Raw genomic sequence first — 11,622 nt, forward strand, 5'->3', positions numbered from 1 at the left:
TAAATAGATTGTGGTAGGATTCAGACCTCCAAAACTTGTTTCAATGGTAAGCGTCATTCCATTTAACAACATGATTGATCCATATTTGTTTAAATTTTAATGTGTTTTGCTGTTTTATTTTGTTGTACATATTTCGATTCTCTAAATTGGAATTTTGATTCATGATTCGAATCTCAATTTGACAACTAAGGTGTGAGGTGGCAAGAAGAAGGTTTTGTGTGAAGTGTATTTTTTTATTTTGGGTATTTATTTTCCTTGATTTTCTGTTTTTATTTTGTATGTTTTAAATTTATATATTTTTCTTTTTTTTTTATTTTTTCCTTTTTCAGTTTTTTGAAAATTCCTTAATCCTATGTTTGGAAACATCTTGGATTTTGATTTGTGTAAGATTTAATACAAAATTGTATTAAAATTTGTCCAAATATACTCAAATCCAAATTGAAGGTTTGAAATTCATGCTTCCAAACAAAGTGTAAGTTCATATTTTTGATTATTCCTAGAGTTTTTTAATTTTATTTTCTTCCTGTTTTTTGGGTTTATATGTTTTTTTTCTTTCCACTTTTTTTTTTTTTTTTAAATATCATTCTAAATTTCAAATTTTCAACTTCTAAAGAAAAATAATTTATTTTTCAATTTTTAAAGAACACCTTGTTGGTTTGCGTTTTCGGAGAAGACTTTTTTTTTTTTTTTTTTTCTTTCTTTAGTTTTTTTTGAAATTTTTTAGAGTATTTAATATATGCTATTTTAACAAATATTTTGTAATTATTTTCTTATATTTTTGGTTATTATTTTCTATCATATTCTCTTCCTATTTTTTAGTTTTATATTTTTTATATTTTATATATTATTTCCTTTTTGACTTTTATTGGAAATTCCTGAACTTTATATCTGTTTTAATTTTTCTAGGATGTTTTATTTTATTTTATTTTATATATTTTGTGTTTATAGTTTTTTTAATCTGATTTATAAATTTTTTTTCCATATTATTCTCATTTTTCATTTTTCAATTTAAAAAAAAATACTTGTTATTTGTTCTTTTGATTTTTGAAAAATGCCTTTTAGAGTTTATGTGTTTTAATATTTCTTGTCAGCCACCTAATTAATCTATCTATTCTGGCTTTAAGGCCAAAGGGTCAGCGTAATCCTTCTTAGCCAAATGATTTGCTTACCGAAGGTTATTTTAAAGTTGTTTTGAGGTGCAGTTAATATCTTTACCCTTTATCGTTTACTAAATATTGGTTCACTTTATGAGCCAACTTGCTCCATTGACCAAGTAAATAAAGATCCCCATAAAGAGTTCCCTGTGGGTTGTTGGAAATTTTGTTCTTAAAAAAACTGAATTGATAATAAATAAATAAAGAGATTAAATGTAAACAGATTGTTAATTGGTGGGATAGGTTGTGGTGTTCTTCTCCTCCGGCCATGGCATTTCCATTGACCAAGTAAATAAGGATCCCCATAAAGAGTTCCCTGTGGGTTGTTGGAAATTTTGTTCTTAAAAAAACTGAATTGATAATAAATAAATAAAGAGATTAAATGTAAACAGATTGTTAATTGGTGGGATAGGTTGTGGTGTTCTTCTCCTCTGGCCATGGCATTTATAGGGGAAAAATAATGACTTGAAAGGAAATTTTTATGGTAAATGAGGTCAAAGAGGGGTTCGGCGGGGTTTTTTTTCGCGGGGAGAAGAAAAAACAGGGGAAGAATGGCACTGGCAGGTGTGGCCAGGTAAAACTCACTGGATCATCAAGCGAGTATTTATTCAAAAATTGCTGGATCATGCAGCGAGATTTTCAGGCACATCATTGAGGAAATAAACTTTAAATCACATTATTTTAAAATGTTTTTTATTAAAATAATATTATTTTTGGAAAAGACTCTTGTAAATGGATCCTATAAAGGAAAGGGAAACGGTTGCCTTTGGGTTATATGAGTCCAGGATTGGATGCTGTAGAAAAGAAAATATATTAATTATAATTTATATACCCGAAGACTGGACCGCTTAGAAACTTATATAGAAGGGAAAAGGTAGTCCTTAGGGATTTTTGACCCTAATAATGGAAACCTTAGATAAGGAGAAAAGGGAATTCATGGGGGATTTAATGACCCCTAGTGAGAAACACGTTCGGGGATGGGAAAAAGGTACTCGTTATGAATTTGTATGTCCAAGAGTGGGCCTGCCTTTTAGAAATAAGGAAAAAGTAGTCTGATTTGTAAGACATCATGAGCATATTTGAGGGTTTCTACAATAAATGAATCTAGTCACCATAAATTGCTTTTTTCATTTTGCGCGATTCATCACCTGATTAATTTATCAGTTTTAGTTTTAAGGTCGAAGGGTCAACATAATCCTTCCATCATTTCCTTGGCCAAATGAATTGCTCACCCAAGGTTATTTTAAAATTGTTTTGTGGTGCACTTTATGTTGTCACCCTTTAAATATTGGTTCACTTCAAGACACAAGTTGCTCTGCTGAGTACTGACTAATTAAATAAAGATCCCCGTAAGGAGTTCCTGGTGGGTGGTTAGTATAAATCATTCACTGTTGAATTATTTAGGTTTTAGATATTTATCCCAAATGATAATTTTTTTATCAGCAAACAAAAAGTGTATTAAAAAGAGGCATTAAGGGGATGCCACCTAGGTGCAAAGGGATCTAATGGTTCATAATAACTTGAATAGGAGAAATAGTTCCTTCAAAGGCTCTTGCATTCCTTTCTCCACACCACCTAAAAAATAGCAAGGGGATTGAGGGAGAGAGAATTTCTTCCTTACTGAATCTGATCGTTTTCCAAGCCAATAGTTCAACTGCTACTCGATATGTGACCCTTTTTGTTTTACAATGTATATGGCTGACTCCACAATTTCTTGGCCATTAACAATGCAGAAGGACGTGGTCGACCGATTCCTCCTGCTCTAGTCATAAAAACATCTATTGACAAGAGAGGCTTTTTTTGACAATTGTCTATCGTAAGGATCTTTCCAAGAGTAGCTTCCCATGTGAAAAAGCGATCTTGTTAAGGGCTGATTGTTTAATTAAAAAACAATTTACTCGTCAAGAAGTAATGATTATTGACCTTCTTTCCAAATCAATAATCACATACCAATACCATGTGTTAGGGTCGCAAACTCCAAGACCCTAACACCTTGCCTTATGAGTTAACACCACTCCATTCCTTGGCACTGTCAGGTTATCATGGGTCTTGCAGATTCTCACTTGAATAGCCTCTAGTAGGGATGCACAGTTTCTTAACTATTTTCGGAAGACCTTGCAGAAATTGTTTGGCACTTGGTTAAAATTTTCAATTTCTTGTCATCCTATATTGATAGCCAAACTGAAGTGGTTGATTGTAGTTTGGGTGGCTCAGGTGCATACTGGGGATGAGCCTTAAACCTAGGATTTGTTGTTGCCTACCATGGCACATATAATAAATTAGTGAATTTGTCTTCTGAGAGTGTCCTTTTGTGATTGTTCATAGTTGTTGCCTTGACACCCTATTGACCTTATTCCCTTGCCACCTGATGCCTGCTCATTTGTTTTAGTTGATGCCAATGTGTTTGGTCCTTCTCTTGCATTTTTTGTTGTTTGGGTGTCGAGGCTTTTCTACTTAAAACTAAAACTTGATAAAGAGTGTTAGTCCTTACTGAGGCACCTTTTAGCCTCTTTTTGTGCATGCATCTCTCTATCCTTGTGGAATTGCTCCATTATTTTAAGTTCCTGTTCTTCCTTCTCTTCGTCTGTCCTCATTGACAGATTGTGTTGAAATATTGTAGAGGACGAACATGTTGCATGTAGCAAGAAGGTTATTGAGATTAGTTCACAAAATGTAGCAGTAAACATCTTTTTCGTTGCTAGTGACTTGTTTTCCCACCCATGGTGGAAATGATAAGGGTAGCACTTGGCAGGATCTTCATGCTTACCACAGGCATATGCTTAATTTAAGATTTTGATTTTTGGATTTAATTTTGTACTTTTTAGGGATTTATTTGTTCCCCAAACTGCATTCTTTATTTAGTTTTATGAGAAAAGCCTGTATAAAGGCTTGATGGGTACACATGGGGGTTAGTTTGCATTCTTGAGAATTGAACTACAAATTTTGAGGTTTACTTTAATTTTCTTCTCTTTAATTTTTCTTATTTATTTTTCATTTAATTTATTTTGTTTTCTCTTGTTCTCTATTATTTTCTTGCTGTTTCTCTCATGTGAATCAGTCTTTCATCAAGGTGGCTTATGAGTCTCCGGCTGAACTTACAAGTTGCTAATGTTGATGGCTTTAAAGCTTTAGGCGTGAGTTGTTGCATGTGTAGTTTTTCAAACTCTTCATACATTTCCCCCTTCCCCCTACCTCTTTTCTAGTATATTCGTCCCTCATAAGGTCTTGGTCTCATGATAAATTTTTTTCTCAAAAATTTGTGTTGCCTCAGCTGTAGGAAGAATTGCATGTTGAAACAACCAGGCTGTAATAAAGGGGCTTCTGAAGCAGCAATTGTTTGTGTATTCAGGACTGCTGTTTTACCCATTTGTGTCATTTAAGCTTTTTTCAAATTAGATTTTTATACATGGTTATGGGAAAACACAAGGAGTTTTTGAAAATAGGGATATATACTTCAGTAGACAACAAATACTAACTGTATACTTTAGTACACGAGAAAAATGAGTGCAGAAATGGGTTGGGATGATCATGCTTCAAAATTAAAATATTACAGTAGATATGAAGGATTAGGATAGAGTGATATTATTAATAGGTGATCTGGAGGAGGATTAACTAAGATGTTAAGGCTTGATATACACAGTTTGTTCACAACATAACAACTTAAGCTATTAGGTAAAGTGGCTGGTATTCCTCCCCCACAGTATTTCACCAAGGGCACCAGTTTACTCAACTTTGGACTGACGCAATTATCTTTGCAGCACATTTGGTTCACATCCTGCGTAGCTCTCCCCAACATCTTTTAATCTATTGTGTGTGTGCGAATTTTTTTTTTCTTTTTCTGATTACTAAATAATTTTTTCTGGGGACATTGTGTGTGTCAATGTGTGATTTTTTTTTTTTTTTTACTGAATTTGGTTTTGCGGACATTGTCAATTCAGCTAGTAAAGGACTACAAGGCATGGGCTTCAGGTGACACCTCAAGGCAACCTCTTGGAACTGGTGAGATTTGACACTTGGGAGGGCGGTGGTTTGTGCTTCTGTGTGAGTTGTGTCACTGTCTTGGTATGCCATCGGCCTTTATCTTCAATCCCGTGTATATTTTGTATGCTTTAATTTGCGTCTATTAATGAATTGTGAGAAGTTATTGTAGTTTATGCTGCCCTAGAATTTTCATTCAGAGCCCTTTTAGTCCTTTACTTGGATGAAAACAGCAATTTAACTAGAGGGGTAAAACATCAAAACATAATTGCTACGAGGGCAGGAAATTTAATTTGATTGCCCGTGCACAGCAGTGTAAGAAAGCAGGGATATGGTTTTGCTGTTCGGCAGTCGGTCTAATTCCTTAAGAACACAATTCAATAAGTTGGAGATTATTATTGCATTTATTCTTTTAATCTGCTATTTGAGATTTTGCTTTGCATTCGGTCACTCCCATGAATTCTAGATCTATGGCATGGTTAGATCTTTTGAGTATGCTTTTTGGGAATTGTTAGGTGGTGGTGTTCTATGTTTCCAAGATAGAGCCAATTGATCAAGAGAGATGCATGATCTGATGGTGTATTTTTGGTTACTATTTTTTTCCTATTGGTTAGATGGTATCATCTAGATGTGGCGCTTGGATGATAACCTAGAATTTCAAATATATAATCTAGAATCTTGAAGATATAATTTAAAAAAAAAATATCATGAACTAAGAACAAAAATAGGAATAAAATACTTCATGCTGGCTGCATCACCATCATTGAATCGCATTTAGATATTTTTTTTTTAACTTATTTAACTTTCTTCTCTCCATTTTAGTTCTAATTTGTTTTCTAATAAAAAAAATATTTAAAATAAATAGCTTATATTATTTCTCAAAAGATGGCGGAAGTGATTTGATTTTTCTGGAGGGTGCCTAAGGAAACTACTGGAGTGAACTTTATTTGTCAAATAATAATCAGCAAGTAATTAATATTCCGTTAGCAACATATGGTATGAAACTTAGAATTCACCTCAAGTCCTCTCCAAGTTGTCAAGCATAGGTAATGGCAATATTATACCAGGGCTTAGAAATGAGGCGGGTGTTGTCCACGTTGAACTAGTTAGAGATTGTCACACTCTCTTTCATGAACAGCTTGCATCTTTGTGAATCATTCAAAATTACTCACAGACATTACATATCCTTAAATCTTGAATTAGAAAGTATGGGTTTAACCTTTCTTAAAAATTAAAATTGCGTTAGGTTATTTTGATGCTGAATTGAATTTGAATTTAGGTAGATTTGAATAAGTTTTAATATAATTTTATATTATACATTATTCAAATTCAACATAAACAAATATTGAAAGTTTTTCCAAACATAGGTAGAATATGGGTCATTGTATTAATATGCGATGCTGTTGGTTTTATTTTTATTTTTAATAGGTATGTATGATACCAAGTTGGTATCATATGACCCCTTGATGTGTGCTTGCCACTGGGATTGCCTATTATGATAATTATTTAAAGTAATTATTGATACATCCAAAATTAGTTAACATATTCATGAGGGGATACAATTACAAAACCACCAATGCACTTGAGTTACCGTAACCCCTTGATATGGTTACAAAATCACTATTCATATCCTACATAATCGTCCTTAAGTTATCTATAACCCCTGAACATAACAACACATTTGTAAATAATAAGTTAAAGGAGGGTTTGCCTCCATCACTATAAAAAGGGGATCCATAGAGGAGGTAAACATATTATTCTCACTCACTCTTCATTTACTGTTGCAATCTGAACCTCCCATTCCCTAACTTAGGCATCGGAGTGATCCCTTGGAGTACACCTTTGGTCCTCAAAGCCATTCTTGTTTGATTCCTTCTAGGTGATTACGGTTGAAGGATGGTTTAACAAAATCCATTCCATTCTTGGTAGCAACAATTGGTGCCGTCTGTGGGAATCCTTGGGAGGTTTTTTATCTTTGACCATGACCACATCACATAATTCCAAGTTAGAACTCGCTTGGGGAAATCAATCGCCCCAGTCAATTCATTCCACTCCAATAGATAACCCAAGTGTGCCACTGAGTGACTTTCTAGTCTTCCAGAAAAGGGTAGAAAACATGTTCACTATGATCTTGCATAAAAAAAAAAGGGATCATGTGGAGCATGGTTTGGAGGCTAACAAGATAGAAGCAGTGTTTGATAGGAAGACAACTGCCCCATAAGAAGTTGCTGTGAAGGCTTTAGATCCAGTAAAGAAGGTAGAAGTTGGAAATAGTGTGGGCATTTATTGTAATAACCCGAAGAATTTTTTCAGCATCTCGTTGACGAACATAGGGGATTCGTCAACAAGGATATAAGAGGAGTTCGTCAATGAGGACGGGTTTCGTCGACGAGAAGATACTGAGAGAGGATTTAAAATAGACTGAAACTTATCGACGAGGTGACGTGTCTCGTCGACGAATCCAGCCCTATAAATAGTTGAAACTCGGATTTTAATCAAATTTTCAGCGCAAAACTCTTCTCTCTCTCTCTCTCTCTTCTACAACCCCCTCCCCTTATCTCTTTGATTCTGGCCCCATTTCTCGCTGGATTGAAGATCTGAGGCAACCACGAGGCTCATGACGAAGTTCTCTGTAAGTCTGCCAGAGCAGATCGTGGGGAAAGTTGGTTTGAAATTCATCTCAAATTCAGGGTAAGATAATTTATTCAGGTTATGCATTCCTTGTAGTTATAAGAAATATTGTAGGTAGGAAAATACTGATGTTTTGTTTTGGGGGATATTATTTTCAGGATGTTGAGTTAGGAACCCTGCGGGTATAGGGCCAGAATTTGGTAGGGGCTTTTTAGAGTTAAGGTAATGGAAATATGCTATGCTAGCAATTTTTAATATGTATACAAAATATTATGAATGAGTGTTTCAAGCATGTATATCAGATTATTTTTCCAGAGAATTATGAATATTATTTTATAACAGAATTATAGAAATTGAGCATGAGACTACGTTTATTCAAATGTATGACATGAGTTTATTACAGTACAATATGTATAGGTTTTACAATATTACAGTTATACAGATATTTTAGAATATTAGAAATAAATGAGACTTACATCATTTTTGAGAAAACATGATTTCTAAACCATAACACTCAGACAGTTTATTCAGACAGATTATACAGTGATAGCATCAAGATGCTACAGTAGATATACAGAGTATACAGATATTATATACAGAGCACACGAATATTATATACGGAACACACAAATATTATATACAGAGCATACAGATATTATATATAGAGTATACAAATATTATATATAGATATTACAGATAGTACAGACAGAAAACATAGATGTTACAGACAGATAATATATATATATATATATATATATATATTTTAGTCAAATATCTCAGTTAATACAATTCAGAATTACAGTGTTATGGTTGTTTTTGAAATCATGTTAAAAACAATAAGATGAGTATATATTTATATATGTATACAATATTACATGATATCAGATCCCTGGGAAAATTACAGACAGATATAATTACCGCAGAGCACGATACTGTTGTTAGTTTCAGACATGTGCAACCACATGACTCCGTTGACCGAAGTGATTGCAGTAGGTCAGGATCTACATAAATCATTACAGATTGGCGGAGGATAGAGATTGACTTATTTGGAGGGCCGACCAGAGTAAGTCCAGCCTACGAGCCGCACAACCCTATCATGAGGGGATATATTATGATATACAGATCCCAGGGTATAATAAAATTTCCTATGTACAGATATATCACACAGTAGCAATTTATATTATTATACTTGCAGTACCTTCAGATAGCAAACTCAGATACACAGTCATATTTTAAAGATTACATGATAGATAGATATATTTTGTACAGTTTTTCAGTTTTCTCAGATTACAGTATTATTTCAGTATTTTGACTATTTAACTCAGCCGCCACACACTACCAATAGCATATTTCCACTTACTGAGCGTTGTCTTATCCCAGTGACTTACCATTTTTCAAGAGATCCAACTAGGCAAGCAGATCAGGCTCGCGGGTAGAGGTTGACTTGAGCTGCCCTTGTGGGAAGGGTAGGTATTTTGGGATAATAGTGTTTTGGGATAGTTTTCAGATCATAGAGTCGTCACTGGGTATTTTGCATTGTAAATATATTTCAGAGTTCTATAGTTTTTTGGTATGTTGTATTATATATAGCAGTTTCCAGTTTTGTTTACCGCTGCCTAGTGTTGTATGATGTACAGAGTATTCCCCAGTACTTCTTTGGGCCTAGGATGTTACTAGTAGTATTTCAGACAGATGATATATAATTTACAGATAAAAAAAAATTGAATATATAGCAGGTCGTTACATCTATGAACAGTGGTCTCGTGAACTGGAGGAAAATTTTAAAAAAATTGACTAATTGGAAAATCTGGTGAAGAAAGTACACAACTTTCCCTCTGTGGGGGAATCATCAACCAAATCTTCAAACCCTCCATTTACCCAAGAGGTCATGGAGATCCCTTTGCCAAGTATGTTCAAAATGCTAAGTATTGAAGGGTATGATGACTTGACTGATCATTTGCACCACTTTGACTCCTTTAAGGTGTTAATGCAATTGCAAGGTGTGCCCGATGCAATCGTGGGTTGAGCATTTGCAGCCAACCTAAAGGGAAATGCCAGGGTGTGGTACCGAACCCTAAAACCTGACTTTATTGGATCCTTTTTTGAAAATGAGCAGCAGTTTGTTGGGGCATTTTGTTAGCAATCAGAAAATGGCGAAAACTTCAGCTTATCTGATGAGGCTTGTATAAGGGAAAAAGGAGACACTTAAGGAGTTCATGCCCCGCTTTGTCAACGTTACTTTAGAAATTCGAAACCTGGATCATAGGGTAGTGATAGCAGCTCTGACAATAGCTTTTCAATCAGGGGACTTCTTAAACTCTTTGGGAAAAAACCCCCAACCAATATAGCAGAACTGGTCACATGAGCCCATAAATACATTAATCTAGAAGAAGTCATGACCGCAAGGAGTCGGATTGATCTAAAAAGGAAGAGTCTGAGAGACTTGGATGAAACGACTAAGAAGGGGAAGGAAGCAACTTATAGATTCATGGCGTGCGAACCCCAATGGCACGAATCCCAATCATGTGAATCCCAATGGCGCGAATTGACATTCTTAGACCAACAACAACCCATAAGATGAGCACGACTCATGAGGCCCTAAAGACCTGCCCATTTGATGAGCACAACTCATGAGGCAGTAAAGGAGTTAGCACAACTCATTAGTAATGACCTATATGATAAGCATCACTCATAGGACTTTGAAGACATGCCCATTTGATGAGCACAACTCACTAGTAATATCCCATCTAATGAGCACGGCTCATGAGGCCCTAAAGACCTGTCCATTTGATGAGTAGAACTCATGAGACCACAAAGGAGTGAGTAAAGCTCACCAGAAATGGCCCATCTGATGAGCACCGCTCATGAGGCCCTAAAGATCTGCCCATTTGATAAACACAGTTCATGAGGCAACAAAGGAGTGAACACAACTCACAAGTAATGACCTATTTGATGAACACCACTCATGAGGCCTCGAAGAATTGCCCATTTGATGAGCCCAACTCATAAGGCAACAAAGGAGTTGTTGGCCTAACATGACTTTCAAATCTTATTTTGATGATAACAAATCAAGGTAAATTTAACATGTTGTGGTTTAAGTAATGATGTTTCAGAAAATCAAGTATATGAAGTTCAAAAGTTCAAGTATTAAGAGTCCAAGATCACAAGTGATTATTAAAAGCTCATACTCCACAACAAGTGAACAAAAGGAAGCTTAAAAGGTCAAAGACAGAAAAATCTTGTGGAAGCTTTAAGGATATTGAAGCTCAAGATAAAATGGACTGAAAGCAAACATATACATAAAAACTTTAAGTTTAGAATGTTTTAAAGTCTTAAGAAAATCTTGTGTAAGTACTTCAACTAAATATCAAAATGAATGCTTTAAAGCTTATTAGGGTTAATCATGGACCTAGAGATCTTATTTTGAAAATTCTTGAAAATATCTTTCAAAAGTATCAAAACAAGTTGCTAAGAGTTTTTGGAAATAAGGTTTAAAAAGCAATGTTTTAACTGCCTAGGCGACTAACCCTTGTCTGGTCAGGTGACTGACAATTTTGCTTAATTAAAATGGGAAGACAGTATAGGCACAGGCGACTGACCCTTGTGAGTTCAGGCGCTTGACCCTATTCTGACTGTGATAATACGCTGTATTTAAAGTTCAGGCGACTGACCTTGATGAATTTAGGCGACTGACGTTCGTAACAACTATTTTAAAACAACTTTTAAATGTTTTCAAATTAAGTTGCTTGTGCTCCAAACTTTGTAAAAACTTGGGAAACACTCTAAGTAACTTGGGCAACACGAAAATATGAATTCTTAAGCCTATAAATACATGATTTCACAAATCAAATCTTACCAA

General features: G+C 34.7%; 1 protein-coding gene across 4 annotated transcripts in view; it reads left to right on the forward strand.

Annotated features, from left to right (window-relative positions):
- The window catches only part of LOC131165342 (uncharacterized), a 25,210-nt gene extending 19,904 nt beyond the window's left edge, over positions 1–5,306 (forward strand). For all 4 annotated transcript variants that reach the window (XM_058123031.1, XM_058123030.1, XM_058123029.1 and 1 more), the window contains exon 6: positions 5,093–5,306. In XM_058123031.1, coding sequence (XP_057979014.1) covers positions 5,093–5,164 — 72 coding nt within the window. In that variant the 3' untranslated portion in view covers positions 5,165–5,306. The remainder of the gene's footprint in view (positions 1–5,092) is intronic.
- Positions 5,307–11,622: the final 6,316 nt, after the last annotated feature.

The sequence above is a fragment of the Malania oleifera genome, chromosome 10, assembly GCF_029873635.1.
Source record: "Malania oleifera isolate guangnan ecotype guangnan chromosome 10, ASM2987363v1, whole genome shotgun sequence".
Lineage (NCBI taxonomy): Eukaryota > Viridiplantae > Streptophyta > Magnoliopsida > Santalales > Ximeniaceae > Malania > Malania oleifera.